General features: G+C 42.6%; 1 protein-coding gene across 1 annotated transcript in view; it reads right to left on the bottom strand.

Annotated features, from left to right (window-relative positions):
- cntn4 (contactin 4) overlaps nucleotides 1-20,810 on the bottom strand; it is a 138,560-nt gene that overhangs the window by 73,560 nt on the left and 44,190 nt on the right. The window contains exons 4-5 of the mRNA XM_068593867.1: nucleotides 14,986-15,161; nucleotides 2,190-2,285 (exon numbers count right to left, since the gene is read on the bottom strand). Coding sequence (XP_068449968.1) covers nucleotides 2,190-2,285; nucleotides 14,986-15,161 — 272 coding nt within the window. The remainder of the gene's footprint in view (nucleotides 1-2,189; nucleotides 2,286-14,985; nucleotides 15,162-20,810) is intronic.

A 20,810-nucleotide genomic window follows, 5' to 3' on the forward strand; every position in this document is an offset into this window, starting at 1 on the left:
TGCCTGTGGATTGATTGCTTTCCATTGTTGCCAGTTTGAATGCAATCCCGACCGGCGGCTTGGCTGAACGTGTATTTGCGTTGGTGTTTTGTGCCAACAGCCTGGTGTGGCAAAGCCTGTTGATTTGGTGTCTGTTGTTTACTGTTTCATTCCCCCTGGTGAGCGAGTGGGTACATGTAACCGACGCTGAATGCTGCTATTGAACATGGTTGCTCTTTGTGCCGGATTTGTATTATGTAGCTTTGTCTGAAAGATGGAGGTAAGACATGGTTAAGCATGTGTTAAAGCAACATTTTGCTCATTTTATGTCAGGGCTTAAAGTGGGGGAGGAGGTTTTGTAAAGTCACACATAAAAACACTGTAAACTGCATCTGATCAAAAGCAACAACAACAACCGAGTGTTTTATCCAGCCGAATGACACGCTGAGAGTAGCTTCTACTCCAGCTGAGAGATGTAACTCACTGAAATGGACTGCTAATTGACAGCTTGTAATGGCGCCGTATATAAGTGAGGAGACAAGTGTCTTGAGGGGGCTTTTCATGTGCCTGAAGATGCCTGTCATGTTAGAATTATTTCCCCATTGGTCAAAAAAAGCAACCTTAATTGGATTACGCCAGCACAAATTGTCAGATGTGAAAAGAGTCAGCGAAGCAACTGTTCAAAGCATACATAACAATCGAATACAGGCGGCTCAGCCCAACCACTTGCAAATAATAGGGATTTCCAGATTGCTGCGGAGCCTGCCAAGCCGTCGCCAGGTAAAAGCCCGAAAGGGTACGAGCCCCAAACAATTACCATCAGTTACAGGCGAACAGCATTTTCAGCACAGCAGACCTGAGCGTAAATCTGCTTGGTGGCTGTCAATTGAGGGAATGTAATTCAAGCAGCTGTTGCGTTCAGAAGATCCAATAAGAAGAGAAGCAGCAAACGGAAGGACACATCTGCTGCAATTATAGACATAAAATGTGAAAGATGTTGCAGAAAAACGAGGGTTGTGTCCAAAATGACTCACCATAGAGTGGACTTTTTCTTGTGCTGACCCTGCGTAGTGGACTCAAAGTATCCCACGATGCATTGTGAAAAGTAGTCTACAACAGATGGTCACTAACGATAGGAAAGTACTTTGTTTTTCTGCTCTTTTTATGAATCTGGGAAAATACGCAGCGTATACCACTTTACTCCTTTGGTCCTTACCTTTCAGAATAAAAGCCTTAGACATACACGGCAGCAGTGTATACCAGGGGAACACACCATTTATAAAACTATTACCATTTGTACCTTTAGCATCCAATCCATAGCTGTCCAGTTAGCTATGCTAAACCAAATTAATCCTTGCTCGCTCTTAGTATTTTTGCACAGATACGAGTTTACTAATCTACTCATCTAACTCCAGGCAAGAAAGCAAATTAGCATATTATTTGTATTTTAGTATACTTTATATCCAGGGCATTACCTGCCTTTGGGTTGAGAACAAACAATGATGATACATAGCACTGCTTAATACTTTAATTCAGCTGACATTGAAATGAGGGAGAAACATATGGCCCGAATCAAAGCAGAATTAGCTGTGGACTCCTGAGAGCAAAGCTGATTAGACCAAACAAGCAATGCAAGAATCACTTCAGTCCCTCACAGTGGCAGATGCAAGGTCTTCAAATCAAAAGGTGGCATTGAAACAGCTGGACCGAAAACACCCTCGGCCCAACGTAACAGTAGCTGTGATTTTCGTTCAAAGTTGTCAAATTGGTCAAATTTGAAGCAAACTTCTGAAATGTTTCAAAACTGAAATGGGATCTTGGTGCTTTTCCGTCAACTGATTTTGGTTCAGAAGTTGGCGCTATGGCTATAATCCTCCAGTAAACAAAGTAGGAGAAGTGGCGGTTGCAAACTGGAAACAGCTGAAAAAAGCCAGCTTGACCATGTAACTCATGTACAGTATAAAAATGGAGAGGGCTCTTCAGGAGTAAGCCTCAATGGGCTCTTTAATGTCAGCTGGTATCGGCCTTGTTTCATGCGTTCCGGAGACAAAGACTTTTGCTAGTTTCGCGGAAAACAACAAGCGAGAACTTCAAATACCAAATGCCCATTTTATCACATGGCAAACATAACAATTCACATTCACTTTTGGCTTTTTGTCAACTAGCAAATGGGTTGAACCGACATTCAAAATGAGAATGCACGGTGTTACCTCCAGAATGCGGCGGGGGGCCGCACAGCAGAACCACTCCTTGACCTTCACGGACGGACACGGAGCTTCTTCTGTGAGTCTTGAAGTTTTCCAAGTCTGACGAAACAACAACAACAACAACAACAAAAACACAGCAGTTAGTAAAATATCATCACAAGTCAGAGGCACTAACACCTGAGAGCGCTGTCATAAACAAATTATGTTTCTTTTTTCCCCTGCTTCTTTCTCCCATTCAAGGTCACAACCCATGGAGCCTACAGCAGTGTGCAGCCGGCGAGAAAACACTCACAACAGGATGCCAGTTTATTATACAGCTCGCACACTCACACAGTAGCAGAAAGTCGCTGGCCTACATTTCGAAGTAACTGAGGCCTAACCCTGACAAATGCAGTTCTTGTAAACTCCGAGGGGCCAAGGTTCAAACCCTCCCTGCATGTGAGGCAGTAAGGCAAACCACTGAACCTCTGCGCCACCTTCATAAATAAATGACATACAATTACAGCAACGCCAGTAGCCTCTGTGTATCCAAGCTAGTGTGAGGAACATTTTCAAGGGGGAACATTTTTGGGTGGTAAACAGCCTTTGGCTTTGCCTCAGGGCCAAATCATCCCTTGTGAGCGTCTGTGTGTATTATGGATATCCAAGACTCACTCGCTCACTTTCTGATGACGCCACAGGTATCACAAAGAGAGTGAATTAAAGGGCCCCAATGGGAACTTTTGTAAGGGAAGAAAAAGGCAATAATTGCTATGAATAGTTGGGATTTTTTTAAAAAGAAGCACAGCCAGGTATGAATCAATGCTGAAAAAAAAAATATGTATATATTTTCCAAACGTCTTTTGGAATCTGTGGAATTTTTTAAAAGAAACTGGAAAGTCAAGCAAAATGTGCAACAATACTAAAATAAACAAGATAATAACATTTAGTAATATGATATTATGAATTAAATGGGATTTTCAAAGAAAATCATGCTGTAAAACTGTCTGCGCTATATCAGAATATATTAAACTAGAGGTGTGGATATCCAACAAAGTTAGTTAAAGTATTGATATATATCTATGTGGTGAGAGGTGGATGGGTCCAACAAAAAGTGATGACTCCAGTTCCCTTATGGGAATCGACAATAAGTCAATCTTGATGTTTTTGTCACGCAACTTATGCACTTAAGTGACAGCGGCACGTCCGTGGTTATTTTGACCCAAATCACGATCTCTGTCCAAAACCTAGCGAAAGTAGTTTTGTTGCCAGAACTTCAAAGTTTGTTGTGAAGACGGAAGTTTATTTTGAAAAGACCGTATGCATGTAACCAGCGGGAATTGAGGCGTGTTGCAGGCTTTCATAGGAAAACACAGGAGAAATGCTGAGTGTCTTTTTTCAGTGTGAATAAAAATGCAGATGAACAGTACACGTTTACAGATAAATATCAAGGTCTTCCAGAACTCTAGACACTCTTCCACATAGGAAATTGTAGCCTTTGTTTTCTTTTTTTTACGGTATGTAAGGATTTATTTTTTGTATTAAGAAAATTTACTGGTAATATCAAACTTGAAATAAACCAACATTGATCATAACACAAACATGTCCAACGCAATTCCATTTTCAGGGCGAAAGAAAGATCGAATGACATGCAACCAAGGGCCTCGGCTGGAATTGAACCACATGTGGAATGCACGACAACCTTTCGGCAAAGTAACACTTTGAATTCTGACCCCTAAAAATACTAGGAACGACTGTGCAACTTAATGTACCTTTTCATCTAACTACTGTTGTGGGAACGTAAGAGAAGTGGGCGCCTCAGCGCGGTGGAGGCGACGCCTGCTTCCTTTCCATCAATGTCAGATGCAATGTGGCCCAGCGTCCTGACAGATAATTCCTGTGCATTCATTTCTTTTCGCGGTTTTAAAGACGACATGAAGTGCGACAGGCTGCACGTAACAGAGGACATATTACACCTGCCAAAGAATTGCCTTCTGGAAGAGACACAGTTAAGAGAGCGAGAGAATGAAAAGACCCGGGACTATAATTACTGTCCCCAGCTCGGGTAATTGTATATTCCAAATAATGAATGGAAGCCTTAAATGTCCTAAACTATGAAACAGCCCCCTAAAAAAAAAAATTAAAATCAATTGTGACGCACACCAACTAACATGAGCCAAACAGCAATGTGTTGCCCCGCTGCTAAGCAGAGAGGGCTGCTGTGGCAGGTCACACATGAGGGGTTTTAATAGCTCTGCTGGTAATCAGGTTACCTTTCATTCATCACGCCCACACCCCCTGAACATTACAAAGCTATTCCTGGTTTGGTTTTGACGCCAAAAGTACTGTCGAAGCCCAACTAATTTTCATTTTGACAAGTGATGGAAACAATAGCGGGTCACAGAGCGGCTCCAGCGACTCGCCGCGCTAATGGTTTACATCCTGGTGGAGCCGGGGCAAATGTAATTCACGCGTCACACGGCGGCTGCTTGTCTACACCGGTGGTGGGGAGGGGAGGGCGGATAAGTTCTTATTGGAAGTACTTTAACCCGAGAACAAATTTAAAGCAATTTAATACGTATGTGCAGATAGTGAAAGGGCAGAAAAACATGAATCAATGATGAGGATAGTTACATGGCGGCATTATTAAATTAGCAAAGCAATCAGGTCCTCTTAGTTGTCTATTTCCATTCCCACTCACTCATTAAGTGCATCTTTTTAATTTATTCTCATTCATTTAGCATTTCCCAGTTTTTTTCTTCTTCATACATTCATGACGCCTGTTTTCAGGTCAAAGTGCATTCATGAACGCGCTTTTAACAAAAGAATAGACATACAGCAGATTAATACATGAAGACAGATGGGTCTGAAATTGATCCATACATATTATCCAAATTGGATTAATTAACCTTAATTAACCTTGCTCTGGAAGACGCAGCATTTTTTTTCCGAGGCACAGCGAGCAGCGGTGTGGGCACGAGCGCTCTCGTCTGCGGACGTGCTCACTGCAAAAGTGCAGCCAATCCACTTTGAAATGAGATTACTGATTAGTTCGGCTCCGAGTGATCTAAATGTAAAATTATTAGGCTCACTGATTTATGAAGAGGACTATAAGGTCAGCTAATATATGTCATATTGGCTGCAGGACAAGTCAATTAAGGAGCAGACTTTAATTATTTCTTTAAACATAAATCTCTTCTTAACCCACAAGCACAGTGTAACGAATAGCTATTTGAGGCTTTTAAGCCCTATTAGGACACCGACTCCCTAATATTTATTTCTAAAGATTTATGCCAGATTTGACACTTTCCGGTCATTCTGATTTGTCTGAACTGGATGCAAAATGTCTTTATGGCAACATCTGGCCGACTGTGGATCAGTGGAGAAGCAGGATCGGTGGTTCGATTCCCAGCTCTAGTCCATGTCAATGTGTCTTCGGGCAAGACACCTAACTCCAAATTGCTCCCACGGTGTTTGCATGATGAAATAGTTCTAGTCGGCATGAATTGGTGTGACAAGTAGTTTTAAAATGCTTTTATTGGTCTGAAGACTAGATAAGTGTCATATAAGTCAATTTATATGTCAAGGGAGACAACTTGTTTCCTCTTTTCTGTTTATTGATCACGCAGGTTGAGCACCTTAATGTCCAAAATACTTTGCAGTCCTCCTGGTATCACAAGATTCATCGTGACGTGAATGGCTAGTAAAAAAAAGATTTTTGGAATCACAAGTCAATTTAAAATGTTAACTAAACTTCATCAATAGTTATTTTATTATTAAAAAACAATGAAAATATAATTAAGGATTACTAATTATTTGTAATTTTATAAATTATGGCATTTTAACATCTTATTGTAGTACTCATAACATTTTACATGGTATATTCAATATTTGTTAATAGTTAATTAAGGTTTTAGGTTTCATCAACCCCATTTATAATTGTTATTTTAATGGTGCGACTGATGATTGTAATACCGGGTTGATTAATACATTTGTGATCTATAAACATTATTTAGATAGTTAACACTTTGACAATGGTTACTAATTGGTTCAGGGTCCATCTTTCTATGTATAGTTTCTTACGGTTTGAAATTGTAATCATTAACAAACCCTTAAAATAGTACGTCAAACGTTATAATGAACGCAACAATAAACTGTTGTGAAATCATTTACTAATATAATTCGAATGTAATTCTTATCATCCCTCATCAGCCATGACACAATATATGACTATTTCATTTTAGACAATTAAATGATAACATAAAAAAAATTATAGCATGACTGATGATTTGGAAACAGGATTAATTATGATTTCATTGTTTGTTAATAGTAAATAAAACATTAATCAATTATACTAATACATTTTACCATTTATCATTGATGGCTATTACTACGTGTAACCATAAATGACTCCTGTGCTGTCCTCTCCGTGACTCGGGGAGTTTGAACCTCAACTCGTTCAGGTACAGCCGGCGGTCACGCGCAGACGACACTAACTACGGATTACTTTTATTTATTTATTGTGTATGTGTAAAAAAAAAAAAGGGAGGCGGAGGAGCGTGAGCCCCCAAGAGCTGTTTGTGACCGCTGGTGTTTGAGCTCCGGTCGCCCGCCAGCTGCAACAGAAACGGTGTCACCGCACGGCAGCGGCTCCCGTTAAGGTCCGTTTGTGTTTGTGTACCAGGAGCGCAGCAGTGTGACGGTGACGGACTCCAGACTCTAAGGGACAAACTGAAGGAGAGTGAGAGGAGAGGAAGTCTCCTCTCCTTGCTGTTACTGCAGCAACACCAAGACAGGATGTGCAGCGCTGCCCATAAAGCGTTTTAGGCATATTTTTATCGTAAAAAAAGGTTCCTGAAAATTATCTTATGAGGATTTTTGAAACCATGGATATGGTCCTGAACAAGCACTTCTCATGCGGTTCTCGCCACTTCCGTAAACGGCACTTCCGTAACGCCACGTCCGTAACGCCACGTCCGTAAACGCCACGTCCGTAAACGCCACTTCCGTAAACGCCACTTCTTTGGACCTTTTTAAAGATAACGTATGGAAATTCTCAGTTATCTCTCTTATCGTTCCGTTCCTCCTTCAATAATATATGGATAGTTTGACCTCTTCATTCCAATAAAAAGGAACTATTTTAAGAAATGTCACTGTGGTTGAATTTTCACAGACATGTACACCCTGTGATAATGGATTGCAAGTTGACATTTCTTCGAAGGGGACATGAAACAATAATGAAATCACTGATATAGACTGCTGCATACAGAGAGCATATATCGCCATACTAAGATGACTAATTCAAAACCATGACTTTCTGGTAGCAGTTTACAGTCATTCCTGGTTACCCTGTTTTCTATAGTAAAGCACCAGCGCTGTGCAACCCGACGGCGTGCTGCAACAGCTCCACAATTTGTCATTCAAAGGCTCCGATCTGAAGAAAACATGACCCCAAAAGTCACTACATCGACCACACTAAGTCAATTCAACTTGAACGTGGCTTTCTTGCATCCCGGCAGCACATCAGGCGTGAATTATTTACACAGCGTCAAAGGGGGGAAAAGAAGTGCAGGATTAAAGCGCTCATAACATGTAAATCCACTCTTTTGATTTACGAATTTGTTTGTCCCTGCTCTTTACTGGCGGAAAAAAAGAAGAAGACGCCATCTCTGCACCAGAATAATTGAGCGTCTGAGTGCCGTCCATAGATGGGATGACAAATTCCCTGTCTGCAGTCATTTTTACTCTGCAAATCACTGTCCCTCCAAATTATATTTTCTGGGCCGAGAGAAGAAAAAAAAAGTCGCCCGTCGCCGGTAGGGTGGTAATCAACTCATAAAAGTGAAGGAAAAAAAAGAAAGGAAAAAGGGCAGAGCAAAGATGTCTGAGGATCTGAATTTAAGACGCTTTCCTGGAGGTTTTATGACGTGTGTGGCTCTCAATCTGGCCTCCGCGCTTAAATTAGGCCATTTGTTTTTATAGCTTGTCATATTTCACAAATGGCTACTTTTCCGCGGATTTTCCAAGGAACGCTGGCCGTCTGGTTCGCTCTCGACTGTCACTCAGAGGCGATTAATGGAGCACGGCTAATTGACTTCCCTGTTGCTCGTCAGCGATCGCTAACGGGAGCTTGTTGCTCACCTCTGCGCCTTTGGTTACATTCATTATTTGAGCTTCAGTCTATCAGTCCTTTTCCGGTACGACGCTAGGAATAAGGAAGACCGTCTTGTCTTATCCAAACATGGCCTGGGTTCATGGGGAATTGTTGATGTTTTTCGTTTTGTTTTTGTCTTGTCGAAACAATCCAGCCACTCCAAACTGGCAACAGAAGCTTTTTTTTTAGTATTTTGATTTTGTTTTTGAGCAGGCCCCACCACTTACTTTCATCTGAAGTCGCGATAGAAGGTTAGATAAAAGCATCCAAGCCTGCCCAAAATACGAGCCTATAGAACAAAGTGGACAAGAGCAAGAGACATCTAAGGTACTGAATTTATTCCCCCCCCCCCCCAAAAAAAAGAGTCTTTTTGGCATTATTTTTGGCTGAGATCAAAGCTCTTGTGATTTGTGAAGTGGGGGGGAGGGCAGAGAGTGTGGGGTGGTGGGGGGTCTGCTTTACAAAAGCCAATGATTGTCCCTGTCCAGAATCCTCGGACGTGGCCTCGCCCGTGCTGAAAGCATGCCGCAATACTGGCAAAACCCAACTCCCCCCCCACCCTGCCCTCCACATCCCGTCCGCCCACACTCAACGGGAGGGGGGAGGGTGTGTGTGTGTGTGTGTGTGTGGGGGGGGGGGGGGGGGGGGTTAAAAAAGAGCAAAAGAAGCATTGTTGTGAAGAGGGCTGGAGGAGAGCGGACGAAAAGCATGATTTCAGGCGCGGGCTTTCGGACATCGTGGGGGGCTCCACCAAAGGCATGCTCCTCAGAGTGCACACAGCTGTGCACATGTTCGCTCTCAAAGTTCAAAAGGAAGCATTAAAGCACACAGTTTGCCTGCAAGGGATGTGTCCAATAACGCAACCATTAAAGTTGTCCCATGAAAAGGAACGGCGCAAACTCCTTTTTTAGGATTTTCGCTCCAAACAGTTGTTTTGTTGTTTTGTGGCCGAGCTTACACTGAACGCCACGGTGTAATTTTTGAAAAGGGGAGGCTGGCTAACAATGATTAATAACCTCAGAGTGAGCGAGCGCGATGCCCCATCTAGCTCAATTAGCGGTAATTATTGCAAACCTGGGCCCGGCACTACAAACAATGATCCAGATTAGGCTGATGATCACATCCCAGACACATGCGCTTTCCAAATGCCAGCGCGACTTATCATACTTCAACGAGCCGGTCCAACCGTGATCGCAAGATTCATTACAACCTGCGACTCCTCAAGGCTGCTCTTTGTCATGGTGGATATCGTGTGTGTGTGTGTGTGTGTGTGCGTAAGTGTATGCGCTTTGTCATAGAATTTAATCACATGTAAATAAGTGAAGGAGGTTTTATTAAAAGTTTTACAGAGGTGTTTATTGGACTTCATGGAGTTGTTGTTTAAGGTGCTGTTGAATTGTATTTTGTGCTTTGGGCTCATTGTAATTAATGAGGTTGGACACAATATTAGAAACACAGTATAACACAATGCAATTTAGAAGAAACACAAACTCAATTATTCCATTAAATTTGAAAATACTTTGTTCAGCCCTCGAGGGGCGTTTGCACATGTGAAAACAGAAAATCAGAACAAACAAGTTATTTTATAAAGTGGTAAATCCATAGCTGAGCAACAGTGATCAATTATACCGACTCAAAACTGGCCGGTGCAGAAATCAATCAAAACAGAGTAAAAATACTGGACCACTTTTGTGACCAGAAGTCAATGTTGATTTTAACAAAACCCACCTCTTGAAAGGATAACTAAACTACAGTTCAGCTTCGCCGGAAACTGGGAAACCCGTCATTATCGACAGATTTTCCTTTTTTCCAAACCAAGTAGTTTTGTTGACTAAACACACACTGAACGCGCTTGCTGGCTTAAATTCTTAAAGCAAAAAAAAACATGACAAATTACTTTTTGTAAGATATTACACAAACCGCTGTGGGAGGATACGTTGAGCCCTGCGGACATTACCGATACCGATTACCGAAAAAAATGTTTAGTGAATTCTAAAGTGTGTCCTGCCACTTTACGGCAGGTCCTCAAGACTGATATCTCTGTAGTGTGCTGTAGATTAAAAAAAAAACTCAAAAAGTTAAAGCCAGAGAGTACACCCATTAGCTAGTTACACCTCATTAACTAAGTCAATATACTCACCGCACATTATCACAACAGCTGAGAGGAGTCTAGAGGATTTATTTGCATTTAAATGAGGCAGTCATTTTTTTCCCCCCTCAAAGGCTTTAAAGCCCACTGTAGGGACGTCAGGAAGTCTCACCTCTTTATGCTTAGCGAAACATGTAAATATATAAATTCCCATGCAAAGCATTGTGTCTCTAGGCGAGCTGCGTTTTCACAAACTTTTATTTCTTCTTGAGCGATGGTCCTTCTCGACATCTCTGTTCATGTATGTGAGAGGCCCCACGCTGTTATTCCCGTTATTGAACAAGCGCGCCTGTTCATCAGTATGAATTATGGCTGCACATCTTTTACATAATCACTGATATAGAATCGATAGACATACTAATCAAGGGCAGCGAGTATTGAGCGAGGAGCGCCCACGGCCCATCCGTTATCCTTGCCTCAGGGGGTGGAGGGGTAGACAGCCCCAGGCCCTCGCGGGGAGGACCGTCATCCATCAAAAGTTTGTGACACGTAGAGGGAAAACGCTGAAGCACGGTTGGAGTCCCGCCAATTTCAAAGAACAACCTTGGAGGCGTCGCGGATTCCGCCGACTAACAAGTGTGCACCGAGGAGTGGCGTTCTGCAGGGCGTCACCGTACAGTGCCTCTGCTCTCGTCCACAGAATATGTAATGCGCACAAGTTCGGGAAGCGGAGCGCTCCCACACGGCTTAGCAAATATGAATTTAGCCTGTGGGTTTTCAGTTGTGTGTCAATTTTCAAGCAATGTAAAGCGACTGGATTAGTGCTATCATATCAGAACCTTTCTCTTTTTGTCTTTTACGCGGTGGCATACGCCTGTTTTGAGTTAAGACCCCACATTGCAAGTGTGAACTGGGAGGACGCCGCCATTGTGCTGTGGCAACGCATCCTGTGACATCACCAATAATGCCTTTGAGAAAGATTACACCCCGGGAACAAGATTAGGACGCCACGGATGCCCGTTTAATTAAAGAAGAGGCAGGAACCCCTCGCACTCGGAGCTAAACGACTGATTCGGAAGGCAGAGCAGGGAGAACAGGAGCTCCTCCGGATTTCATCATCATCATCAATTTATGACCTAATTCTAATTTAAATAGCTTTTTTTTTCCTCTCTTTTTTTGTGAAGATATTACTCCAGTTTACATATTCATGTGCGGTCTAAAAGTTCAACTACGTTTGAACGTATTGTGCTTAGTGGAGTCTGCCTCAAAAAAACATGCTACGTTCTCAAGGTTTTTCTCAAAACACTCGTCACTCGCATGTACAGATAATATAATATTATTAAGCCTGGCAGATTTAAATAAATGAGTTAATTAATTCAGGTAAATTGGCTTAGTAGCAACATTTTTCTCGGTGCTTTCCCTCTTTTCAATGGTAGACATCTGGAATAACACAGGTAGCTTCAATGAATGCATCATTTGAAAAAACAGTTGGTAATCTTCATCAAAAATAGTTTTTTTGTTTTTTAATTTTCATTACATCTTGACAGCATTCAGTCAATCAAATAAAAAAAAAATGAAATAAAGAGTTGGAAACACTGAATTGGGTTTTTCTGGATAATCTGTTTCTTAAATTGTTTCTCAAACCCTGCCTTAAATTGGCTTGGGAAATAAGAAATGTGTCATCATAATGCAGGTTCATCATGATGTGTTTGCCAAGAAATAAATGTTGGGCATGCGAAAACCTCGACAGTGTGCTCGGTCCTCCACCGCGGCAGCTACAAGAACCCGGGAGAAGACGTGCAACCGCCTGACGAGAGGGAACCAACAAGAGAGAACTGACGCTGGAAAATTGACCGGTGAAGTGCTCTGTTGACACGTTTCTGAATGCCACACAACTCGGGGCTGCCGACGAGCACCCTAATGGTATCCTTAAATATGACCGTATACCGAGCAAACACCACCCCGTATGAACAGCTGGTGAGTAAACAACATGTCAGAACAAGTTTTTCCAACACGGGGGGGTACAGTAGTGACACATTCTGACATATTATGGCCTCACGCTGCTGATATGCTCACGTGTTATCCTACGGTTCACTATTTACCGCGTCGGCAGAGAAAGCCAGGTAAAAAAGAAATAAAAAAGAACCAAAATAACCTTTCAAAACATTGTTTCTCAGCGTTTTGACCTTCTGTAATCGACACTGCATCGAGTGGCAGCAGAGAGTTACGGTTGCACTCATAACCCAAGCTACTGTGATTTTTTGGAGTCCTCATATCAGGTGCAACATATTGTGAATATAATCTCTCAGTTCACTACATATTGGATATGTGCCGCATGGATCATGCAGTGTGTCCAACACACAGACGATGCTGAAGAGTCTAAATAGATTTTTTTTTTAATTTTTGACAATGAGAAAATATGGATTATCCCCTAAATCCTCCTTTAACAATTACTATCCAAAAAATGCTGTTATGTCAAAAAAAAAAAACACACCATACTTGTAGGATTAAGTGTGAATCAAAATTCCCTTCAGTGAAACTGTACTTTAATTTAGTTTAACAAGCCCACTGCCTCATGATTCATTCAAACACAAGTTTCTTTAATGCTGTATTTCTCTCAAGGATATAGCCTCAGATGCACGCAGCAGGATATTCATCATTGCAGGAAGTAAGATGCTCTCAAGACGCAATTAGAACGTTTTTGACAAGCCTTCAAATCTCTTGACTTTTGACCTTTCAGGTGCAGCTGATGGGTTTTTTTTTTTTTCAACGCTCCAATGTGATTCCCTCTTTCTGTTGCCGGCTTTACCGCCGGGCTTATTAGAGCTGTGAGTGGGCTCACAGTCTCCCTCGTGTCAAAATCAACAGTCAAATTACGCGTAAAACTAATTACCACCGAAAGGTCACACTCTTTACTGGAGGGAAATGGGATAGGTGCCGAAACACCACTTGCACCGAAAGGAGTGTATATTTGACTGATGGTCTGCGTTTACAGGAGCAGAAAATCCCCACATGCCTCCCTGAAGGAAGAAGCCTCGCACTTTAGTTCCCACAAAGAACTACATGCCACTCTACAGTAATACCGGTTGCCCTTTAAGTTATTCACTTTAACTTCCGGCGTTCAATCACGCCGCAGAGTTAATTAAGCAATACCGAGATTTAATAAAGAAGATAGATGACAGTCGGTCATACATGCATGCCCTGACTCTGTGACAACAACTGAAGGATGGGAAGGTCAGCGAGCCCGACAATTGATGGAACTGTCATCCGATCATAGTGGAAATCCACCAGCAGAATGGGAGCGCAGATTGACTTCTCACTGGTCCAGGGGACCAAACGAATGGCCTGAGACGTATTGGTGGCCTCGTCCCCGAACGCCAAACCCTCCGAATCTAATCTGAGCGAGTGATCACTCACTCGCGGTTAATGTCATCCTTTCATGCCTGTCCGATAACTGGCACATACAGTGGGCACTTATTGACTTCCTCCTGCTTCAGGAATATGAAGTCCGCGGGCCGTCAGTTAGAGTCACCGGGATCCGTCAAACGGTCTATCATCGCGACGGTCGCCAATCGGTAGAGGAGGGTCATTAAAAAGACATTCATCTGCAAAGTTGATAGTGCTGACTTGGCACGCTGGAATGTTGCTGTTTTTTTCTTCTTCCTTTGGTTTCCCTGTTCTTTGCAGTGGTTGACAATATAGCGTATGTTGTGTTATGTTGCACTGCAGATTTCAGTAAGAAGCCTCTGCCAAATGCGTTAGCGGGTTTATAAACACAATTAAAATGTTAAAACAGCTACAGATTGTTTTATATATTAATATTTTACACACTAACATGCACTGTTAGAGGTTAAGAAACCTAGCAGTCTAATACTATAGGAGTGTTTTGGTCTCCACCAACTCCTAAAGGTAAATATCAGCTCAACTATAATCAACCACATTCCCCAGCTCGTCTCTAACTGTGTCTGTCTGCTATTTGTGGCTCTTCAAAAAAAGAAGTCAAGAAAAAGAGCCGTCTTCTCACTTTATCAACTCAGTGAACATTGTAAACATGAGTTTATGTCCTCAATCTGTTGTTTCAAGTCTTCTTCAATACAACACGATGGTTGTTTTGTAAATGATGGTCCATTTAGAGCCAAACAGACCAGAATGCGTGGCAGTATGCTTTAGGGTGGGGCTACCGTGTGATTGACAGGTCGCACTGTCCGGTGTGGGAGTTGTCCCAGTTTTCATCTCAGAACTTTACGATACTTCTTCTACCACTGGTTCTTTGATAGAAGAAAGCAGCACTGGAGGCAGCTCTATTATTTACGCATCGCTTTGAGTTTCACTTCACTTGGACTGGTTTGTAGGTTTGTGTTTGATCTTGCGTGATGACTTAGAGTAAACTCTAGTCAGCACACAGAGGGAGTAACTAGTTCCCAAGAGACCTGTTTTCATGTTTGTCATGAAGTAGAACCCACCGTGCAACCCGGAGGTGCCACCGGCGTGCCTTTTATGTCTGCCGCGCTTCTTTTTCAGCGGAAGCTCAGAAGCCCCAAATAAAGTTTACCCAGAGAGATGGGAAACCAACTCACATGCGAAGGTTAGACTGGCCTCTCGGCTGACGATGGTCCCGAAAGAGTTGGAGGCCAGGCACTGGTACGTCCCAGCATCTTGGTCTTTGTTTAGGCGGCTGATTCTGAGGTTGCCGCCAGACAAGCTGTAGTGAGATCCAGATTTGGGATTGATTTCCGTGCCATTCAGTTTCCACCTGTAAACGAATGCAGAAAATTAACATGTAAATTAACAAGTTAACCATTGTTCAGCATGGACCGGTTCGGGGGAGGTGGGGGGAGGATGGAAGCATTCCAGACAACAAGAAGAGGAACGTGACTTGTACATTTAATTGTTGTTTTTTTTAGACGGGAAAGAAACAACAAAGTGTCGAGGTGTCCCCCGGCTTTGTGTTAATCTAAACAGCAGTGAACCACGGAGGTGCCAAGGACTTGACTCCCTCAGAGCAGATAGCATTGTGGGACATCCATCTTGCCATGGCCCCAGTCAAAGTGCATACAAATGCAGCTTCGTCATTATTGTACGACAATTAAAACAAATGCCTGTAACCTTGCCACCGCGCTTGTGCATTCCAGACCGGTCCGCGCGATAATCGTTGGCGTCAGGCGTGATCAACGAAGGGTGTAATTCACTGAAAACGGAGACAGATTCTCCAATTCTTCAATGCAGAACACGCCTCTTGTGAAGACAAAAATGTTATTTTTATAATATAATAAATGTATTTCTTCGGGGAGAAGTTCTTTTGTTTTGATTTTTTTTGCTTTCTTTTTCTCATAATTGTCTCTGAATTATTTCAGGTTCAGCTGGGGAAAAACCAGCGTATTGTTACATTTGTAAAAGAAAGCAGCTTTGGTTTAAAAAAAAAAAAAAAAAAGAGGGGGCTTTGCTAAAGCCCTTTTGTACAGTAGACAGAAGTTGTTTCAAAGCTGTTTGTGTGCACTGTTGCCCAACTCTCCTTAGTGTGCCAATTTGGTGCCCTGAAGCATAAGAACCTCTTTTCTATTTTTTGGGTATTTTCCCTCCTTATTACATCCTGTGTAGCATGACACGCCCTAGAGGATGGACACATTCGCTATAAATCAGCTGCGTTTCGGTACAGGATCATCACATACTACACAAGTAGGAACTGATTACGCAACGAAAACAATTTCACAATGTGTTGCTCGGCCGCACCCAAACGTCTCACTCGTGGTGCCGGGCAGCGTAGCACTCACAAAAGCGCCTCGACAGACTTTTGTCTTTTTTCCCCTTTTAATAGACAAAGTGTGTGTAGCACAATGGGCTTCTTTGGTTCAGTCATAAGTAAGTGCTCGCTCTCAAGAGCCTTATTACTACACACAATAGAGAGAAGCCGGAGGGGTGGAGTTGGGGTGGTGTATGGTGGCGGCCATCTCACAGGACCGCGGCAGCAATTTGTTTGCGGCTGAGGTGGAACAAAGAAAAATCAACATAAATATCTTGCAGACAAGTAATACCTTTGACTGGGATGAAAAAAAAAATGCTGAGCGGACAGCATCAGCCTCAGATAATGGCCGCCTCTGCTCCTGAAAAAGGTGTCCCATCAAATATATATATATATATATATATATATATATATATATATATATATAGTTGCTTGGAGAGACCCGGCGGCATCGTGTCCGCATTGAAGTGGTTTAATTGGGCGACAGCTTGAAGATCAAAAAGTTATAACAAATATTTTGCCACTGACCATGCCGCCACGTAAAAAGAGATCGGAGGAGGTCCTCAACGCGCTTGTATGGTGTGCGATGAGTGTGGCAGTTAAACGCACTGGAAATGAAAGCTAATTGCCCACCCAGAGGTGCCAACGTTCTGTTGTGACAAGTGGATTGCCCTATGGCAGCTCTCGTCGCCCCTAAGCCATTTAGATGGCGTCTTTAAAGCCACTAAATGACAAATTCTCTAATTTGTCTGAAGCTCGAACACATTGTAATTGCGAGCATATTAAGACCGGTCCGGGGCGAAACTGTGAATCCGTCAAGCGCCACGTCAACAGCGGCGCAACAGATTACTTTGAAACAGGCATCAACGAGATTATTTAATAATTCCATTTGCAACGATTTATGCTGGCAAGCAGGCCGCAACAGCAGTTCCATTTGTTAGGCACATGCTTCATGCAATCATGTAGCAACAGGGCCCTGTACACAGTGGCATAATACCACACCATCTGGCTTAGGAGGCCGTGGATGTGAGGCGGTCTGTTCCTTTTTCTTTAAAACTGGAGCTTCGATGCGTTGCTGCGACTGCTTACTTTTCTCGTTCGGCTCTAAATCCGGTTGCAGAACAGGAGGCTGGAAACAGGCAACCTGACTGGTTTATATCCGTAAGATATAGCACTGCTAAGACTTCTTTATGATTCATTGTCTGAAGAAAATAAATTAGACTAATGTGTCTTGGTTGCTTAGCGACAGGGTCACTTTCGCCAACAAAGGCTCCAGATATAAACGTGTCAAAGTTAGTTTCTAAAACGCTGTGCAAAATGGAAACATAGGTTAGCTTCTCCGGGGGGGGAGAGGGTTTGACGTCAACATAAATACAAATCGACCTGCTAAATGACTCGTGGCGCTTCCGCCACAAGCGAAGGTTTCGACAACGCCGCGCAAGGTCTGATGGGCGACTTGACACGAGAGAGATTTAAAGGAGTGAAACTTCTCCCCAAAACTATCGGTGACCGGAACTCTGGGAACCAAAAAAAGTGGAGTACCACCCTCTCCACGCCAGGCAGCAAACACGTGAACCTAACAAATAAATCAACGCTGGGTTATGAAAGTCATCCTGCCGGGGAGCTTCATCAGTGGTTGCATTGAACATGAAATGAAAGCATCCAAGTAAAGAGCCAAATGTGAGGCCGGCCTGTGATGAAAGAAACTCAAACAAATGATCGCGGCGTATCTATTATTTATGAATACAAAAGTCGTTCAATTGGAATGTGTCTGTAACTTTTCATATTGCCATACTTGATGACTCGACTGTTTTATAAAAGCAATAGCTCCTGCGTGAATATAGAACAACTGTACATGAAGTGTATTAAAACATAAAGAAGCCTCTGGTGTCCCCGATAACTACGGGTGCTCCTTGAGGAGAATTCCCTTCTAAAGCCCAAAAATATGAATTACCGTTCACTATGTTGCCAAAATAGTTCAAATTTCCAAGATGTTTTTTTTTTCCTTCGCTTCTTCTGAGCCAGTCAGTTTCCACTCCTGGTTTGCTTCTAGTAAAACCTTTTTTTTGGGAGCTGTAACACCTCATATTCACCGGGGTTGAGTCCAGGCCTGAGTCAACACAGATGAAAGTGAAGGAAGACTAAGGGACGAGGTATCTGGGCCCCGCTCGTCTGATGGGCCCCCCAATATTTTGCCAGTGACTTCACAGAGTTAACTCCACAAGTCTAGCCGAGCCTGCATGGAGAACTCAACCTGTCCTCTTCTTTTAGCAGATATTAGCTGGGCAGTCCGGTTCATCCGTAATTGTATGAGACATGTTGGAAATTGCTCTATTACCTCATGGGATTGCAAGCGTTGATGTCGTTATTTTTCTGTATGTAGCCCTGTTTTCTTTCCGTCTGTTTGCAACACTAAATATGTGTCGTGACAAGACACGCTTGTAAATAATGTCTGTCACCATTATGTATTTACAGAATGTGTCAAAAATTCTGTCTTTATAGTTGCTACAAGAAACATGAATATTTTGCTTGCATCCAACGCAAAGACGTCAGTATATGAATACACAAAACATTGAATCATAAAAAGCAAAAATACAAGGAAAACTGGTTTAAATTTGTCGTAGTATTAGCGTTTTTGTGGTAGTATTAGCGTTTTAAATAACCCTTTTGGAGTCTCTGTGTGTCAAGCTCTCATTGGATGAGTGAGAAACGTTCAGCCTTCTTGTTGAGCATGCTTTAATAAACATGCCTGGTGCATTATGGGACATCCACTTTTTTGTTCCCTCTTGGGAGAGTCGGATACGAGGAGATTGACACACTATTATCTTTCTATTGAGGGTAAAAGTACGGATGTAGCACTATAAAAATAACTCCACAATACTAGTGCTCCGTCTTATTTATTAAGCATTCATTGACTCCTTGGAAATTTAAAAAAAAATGTTCCGCAACCTGACCATGTTTCTGTTTTTTTTTCAAACAGATGGATAGATAGATAGACAGATAGATGGATAGATGGATAGATGCATAGATAGATAGATACTTTATTCATCCCCATGGGGAAGTTTGTTTATGGCAGCAGAAGGCACGTTACATGGAAGACAAAGTGCAAAAATGTAAAGTATATGCAGTGCATATGAAGTGTATATAAGTATATACAGTGAAAATATTATATATATATATATATTTACACACGTTTAGTGCAGACAATAGCGAGCATGGGCGGCATATCTGCTGGTTTCATTAAGTGTCACCACCGCAGTTCTGGCTGTGCAGTGGATGAACTCTGAATGCCATTTAACCGTCGTCGGCTCGCCGCAACACATTTTTAGGAGCCTCTGAAGGGCCGTGAGGCGACCTCGGCGGACAAACGGCTGATTAGGTCATCCTCTAAGCTGGCTCCATCCCAAAGTATTAAATGTACCAATCCTTCTGATTCTCATCCCACCCAGCATTTTACGGTGGGCAAACATGATTTATTTGAACTCTTTATTTGCCAGAGAAGCTGCAGCACAGCACAGCACATTCTTTCAATAGACTAATGGTCCATGCGAGGAGGGGAGAATAAAGAGAGAGGGGGGGGACCAGCTGCTCTTTGAACTCTGCAGCAGAAATGCAAAGCTTAACAGTCGTTCCTCGGCTGCAGACGGACCAGACACGATTCCAGCAGGCGGTTTGAAGGGGAAAATCCACCACAAAACAGAATTCATGTAACACATTCCTCTGATCCTGATCAGCGAGGGCTCGACTCACGAGGATGAACAAGTTTCTAAAGCTAGAAAAAAAACAACAACGACGGAGCCAAGACTCTTGTTGCCGCATCAAGGCACAAATCCTGGAGCGATTTCACTCGGGATGAACGGGAGGCTGAATATCCGAGGACACAATGGCGATACCCGGCCCGACGCGGACACTTCCCTCCGCTCCATTACCGTTAAGTAGAGGACGCTGACGTGAAGCACATTGGAAAGTACAAGCTCCCAACACTTTATGAGTCGGCGAGAAAGTGGATTTCACTGGCAGCTTCGGGCTTTGTAAGATTAGAGGCTCTTTGGTTACCAGCTTTAGAACAGAAGTGTCATGTATGGATTAAACCGTCTGAGATCTAAAGAACAATGGGCGATCGCTGTTGTGCGGTTCATCGTTGTATTCTCACTCGACTATCGAGAATTACACTGATGAAAAACTCTAATGTGCAGCTTTTGTTCATTGAAGATTGCATTCCTACTTCAAGGTGAAATAAATAACAACCAAAACAAATATGTAGAAATGTCAATTCAACAAGCCCAAAGGGACGAGGAATAATAGAATATTAATTGAATAATATTTGTTTTATTTTGTACTCTTTAATAATCCCAAAATATTGTATTGTATACATTTTTTTCACCGACATCGATTGCTGACTCCTGTCCTTTCTTAAGCGGACACATTTTGGCCTCAAAACTGACATCCCTAAAAAAAAGTGTGTTATCTAATTCCATACTCAATTTATGATCCGCTAGAGAAATCAGTTTTTTTTTAAATTTTTGTTTTATCTTTACTGCCATCTTGACTGTACGGGAGCCACGGGGGACAACTGAGTGAGATGCGACTCTTCTTTGTTTCGGGAGGGGAGAGGCAGACACGCCTGGCGGAGATCTGCTGTCTGCTGAGTGCACTTTTCGA

This window comes from Clinocottus analis, unplaced genomic scaffold (assembly GCF_023055335.1).
Source record: "Clinocottus analis isolate CAN_PGR_092001 unplaced genomic scaffold, fCliAna1.0.p SCAF_3, whole genome shotgun sequence".
Lineage (NCBI taxonomy): Eukaryota > Metazoa > Chordata > Actinopteri > Perciformes > Cottidae > Clinocottus > Clinocottus analis.